The 4,202-nt window shown below is 51.2% G+C and overlaps 1 protein-coding gene across 1 annotated transcript; it reads left to right on the top strand.

Annotated features, from left to right (window-relative positions):
- Positions 1–1,836: 1,836 nt before the first annotated feature.
- On the top strand, positions 1,837–3,993 carry LOC147975119 (calcium uniporter protein 1, mitochondrial-like). Its single transcript, XM_087517990.1, has 2 exons — positions 1,837–2,345; positions 3,356–3,993. Exons 1-2 carry the CDS (start codon positions 1,968–1,970, stop codon positions 3,812–3,814), a joined length of 837 nt encoding a protein of 278 aa, XP_087374116.1. The 5' UTR covers positions 1,837–1,967; the 3' UTR covers positions 3,815–3,993.
- The last annotated feature ends 209 nt before the right edge of the window (positions 3,994–4,202 follow it).

A 4,202-nucleotide genomic window follows, 5' to 3' on the forward strand; every position in this document is an offset into this window, starting at 1 on the left:
ATCAACCGCTCACTTACAAAGACAGAACAAAGAAATAGCTAAAAGGATACAGAGTGTTGTGCAAGCAGTTAATAGGCTTCCTATCATCTACAAGCAAAGATGAAGAAACTAAAGAACAAGACCAGCTTGAAGACAATAAAGCCCTCCACCGAGTGTAATCCATCCCGTCGAGACACCAACAAGCCTTGCGGAGATCCAACTAGCATGTAAGGGCAACGCTGACAGCTCCATAGACTCCGACCGAACCGTTGACAACATCCTACATCTCCGAAGGGGCTCCCTAGCCCCTCGCCTGGCACGAGGCGCCGATCCGTCGGACGATGCAAACGCTCTCCCAAGAGCAAAGATGTACAACCGACGCCATTGTCGTCCAGAAAACCTGACCAGGGCACCACCAACTCGCATCGCCGAGCTCCACAAAGGCAAACATGACACTGGGAGGGAACCAACACTCAAGGAGAAGCAAAATGTACAGTGAGGCTGCTGATGACAGAGCAACAATGGTGGGAAGCCACTGAAGTTGGAGAAGAACCTCCAAGACACCACCAACTCCAACCATGTCGCCGCCGGGCGCCCACCAACCAGACCGAACTTGCCACCACCCCATGCTCAACCGAAGGCGGCACCTCCATAAAGGTGACGGCGCCACAAGCGTCGCTGCCGCCCAATCCAGAGGGATTTGGGTTTTCACCCCGGTGCACGAGCAGGGGAGAGAGGCAGAAGGGGGAAAGGGGTCACCTTGACGGCGCCTACAAGTAGGAGACGGCGCCCTCAGGCGTCGCCGTCGTCGTGGCCGGCATAGCCAGCCATGGATTTCTCCAGGCCCCCATCTTCCCCACCCCTACCACAGAAGCGGCGCCGGCGACCTGGGCCAGCCGGAAACCAGATCTGACAGGGGCCGAAAGGATTGGGAGCGGAGGCGTCAGATCTGGGACGGGCGCCCCCGCGGCCACTGCACCCCACAGCCACCACCCGCCGCCGCCTTGCCACCCGCGTGGCCAAGGCGGACGGCCAGCACCAGCGACGCCGCGAGCTGAAGACGACGACACACCACCACCCGAGGCCGCCGCCCCGGCTCCAGAGCCCCTGCGTGAAACAAGCGGACAGATCCTCGCCACCATCCTCTCCGGCGGACACGCGGCTTTCCGGCGGCCCCCTCCGGTGGTGGCGAGGGAGAGGAAAAGGGGGGAGGGGGGCCGGCGGCGGCTAGGTTAGCGCCGCCCGAGTCGCCCCTGCGGGAGCGACACGGGGGCCAAGCTTCTTGGAACAATTAATAGGATTCTTGTGATGTGGTGGACACCATACAGTGAGACATAAAGTTTATATATTTAGAGAAAACACGGTACCCCAATGTAAGAGCGAAGAATGATATGCCCAATGAGTAGTCGTCGCAGAGGAAGCAATTTTTTCCGTGACGAAGAAGGCAACTTGTCGCCATGGGATAAAAAGGACAAAATGAAACATAGTATGACATTTAATCGCCATTGCCATGTGTCCCTTTTTTCCGTAATGGTACTTTATTTAAAAATTAGCCGTTCGGTTAATGCAATGAAAGGTTTTAAAATTATTTCTACTCGTTAAAAAAACATCCCAAATCTCTTCGAGCCTTCCAGTATATTCTCTCACTTATTTTTAGTTTCCTCTAGACTTCGTGTGCCATTTATTTCCTATGTTTCGAATCCATAGGAGGCAAGGCATATATCTCGATAACGTGTCTCTATTTGCGAGTAGTTTTTTGAAGTTCCATACCCTTTAGCAGCCGTCGGCAGCAGACAACAATTGCATAAGAAAAAAAATAGTACACAAAAAGTGTTTGACTGCACTTAGAAAATCTGAAGATTACGTTTATGCAGCATTTCCGGCCCTGACGGCGATAGACAGAAACGCCTCCTCGTCCGAAAAGAGGCCATCTCGTGAGCTTCCTCGCCTTCGCACGCGGACCGCCGGCACCGGCCACCACCGCCGCCATGTTGCGCGCAGCCGCTTCCCGCCTCCTCGTGCCCCTCCGGAGGCCCTCCCTGTCTCCGGCACCCTCCACGGCGGCCTGCACTCTGCGGCACCTCCGCCTCTTCTCCCCGCCGCCGCAGCCGCGTCGGGGTCCGGATGCGGAGGTGACGCCGGCGGAGGCGCGGCGTCTGGTGCGGCTCGTGGGCGTGGAGGCGCTCAAGAGGCGGCTGCGGGAGGAAGGGCGGGGCGAGGTGGTCGGCTACGGGGAGCTCCTCGACGCCTGCGTGGAGGCCGGTGCGGCCCGCACGCGCGGCGAGGCGGAGGTGTTGGCCCGAGCCATGGACGACTCCGGCGTCGTGCTTCTCTTCCGGGACAAGGCGTACCTCCACCCCGAGAAGGTCAACATTTTGCTCTTGCTAGGTTTTCTTCACTCGCGCCTTCCCTCTTTGTAGCTAAACCTAACTAAACGAGGTGCTTTCACGACGATCTGTTCTCCGATTCCAATTGGCAGCATTTATTTAGTGATTTGAGTTCTTGTGCACGGAGAGCTTTACTCGTGAAAGCGCAAACCTTTTGAGTACTAGTACTAGTTTAGTCATATCTGTGAATTGGATGTTCTATGATCACTCATTTGCCAGATCACTACATAGTTTGAATAGGTAGCAACTCAACGCTGATCAAATTTGGTAGAAATACAATGGCTTCAAATGCAATTTCATTCACCTCAGTTTTTGTGGGAAATGTATGTATTGGGGTCATGCATTCCTGTTTGAACCGCTGCGCCATAGGGAGTCCGGTAGACTGATTTGCTGTCCAAATTGATTAGATGATATTGACCACTGTTTAATTGTGGAATTGTGTTTAATTGCGTGGATGAACAACGAACAGTGGAAAGGACTAGTGTTGTGTATAATTGGGAGGTAACAATAATTTAGCTGAAGTAGCATATATTCAGCCGGGTGCGTAGATTAATTTTCTCAGAGTTATAAAAAACAAGATTGGACAATTCACCTCATGTGGTAGAAATAAGGGATCTCCCTTCTCTTCACCTACCCTGGTCAGAATAAGGACCTTAGAATCCTGTGAGCAGAAAAGTGGACATTGTTTTCTTATTTAGGTGATGCCTACACCAGTTAAAAGCATCCAAGCATCCACCTCACATGTGGCAATAAATCCAAAAACTATATTTATTCAACAAGGATTGCCTCATCAACAATTCAGCATAACGTTGTTTCTGTTGCTTTCGTATGTGGGCAAGTGACAACTTTGAAATCTTTTGTGGTGATCTATTATGTATGGTTGTGAGTTATTTGGTAAGAGTTGATCATTTTTCTTATGCTACACGAAAAAAGGCGGACATGCAGTTAAATTTTCAACTGATATGTTTATGGTCAATCACTGTTTTTAGGTTGTGGACCTGGTCAGAAGGGCGGTGCCGCTTGCACTCGCACCAGACAACGACACGAGACAGGCAGAGTTTAAGCAGCTCCAGGAAAAGAAGGAAGAGATCGACAAGCTGGCACACAAGCAAGTCCGGCGAGTCCTGTGGACTGGCTTAGGGTTCTTCATGCTCCAGGTTGGGATCTTCTTCCGTCTCACGTTCTGGGAGTTCTCATGGGACGTGATGGAGCCGATTGCCTTCTTCACGACCACCTCGGGGCTGCTGGTTGGCTATGCCTACTTCGTCATCACCTCAAGGGACCCGACGTATCAAGACTTCATGGAGAGGATGTTTGAGTCGAGGAGGAGAAAGCTTTGCGTGAAGCATGGTTTCAACATGGAGAAGTACCTGGAGCTGCAGAAACATTGCAAGTGCCCTCTGGAAGGCCATCATTCTCAGGGGCATGACTCGCAACACCTGAGCTAAAGTTTCTCAGTTGTTTCTTGATGCTGACAGTGTCATCTCTAGCTTTTAGAAGAGCGGCCGTTTGCATTATCTTATACTGAGTTTGTATTACCAAAGTGATATATATATATATATATATATATATATATTTACATAAACCAGCTGTCACCTAACAGGTTAAACCTAAGAGTTTAAGCTTATTTAGCCCTGTGTGTATCAAGTGGGTGTGCGACCTGTGGTTTTGGTCACAGCTCTGCAAGTGTTCAACTATCAATCTTGCAGCGCCGGCAAGGCCAGGGCTTGGGCTGTCAGCCCAATGCGGTGACAGGCTGACAGCCACCATCATCTGCACTTTGTTAGAGCATCTCTAATAGAAGATAGAAATTTGAAGATGTAAAATAGGAGATGT

Source organism: Triticum urartu, chromosome 4A, assembly GCF_056163025.1.
Source record: "Triticum urartu cultivar PI428250 chromosome 4A, HENAU_Tu73, whole genome shotgun sequence".
NCBI classification, from domain to species: Eukaryota; Viridiplantae; Streptophyta; class Magnoliopsida; order Poales; family Poaceae; genus Triticum; species Triticum urartu.

Excerpts from the sequence above, each read along its gene's own strand:
- LOC147975119 (XM_087517990.1), top strand. The coding sequence starts at position 1,968 with ATGTTGCGCGCAGCCGCTTCCCGCCTCCTCGTGCCCCTCCGGAGGCCC. Across the intron at positions 2,346-3,355 it reads CGTACCTCCACCCCGAGAAG|GTTGTGGACCTGGTCAGAAG; the intron begins GTCAACATTTTG and ends CACTGTTTTTAG.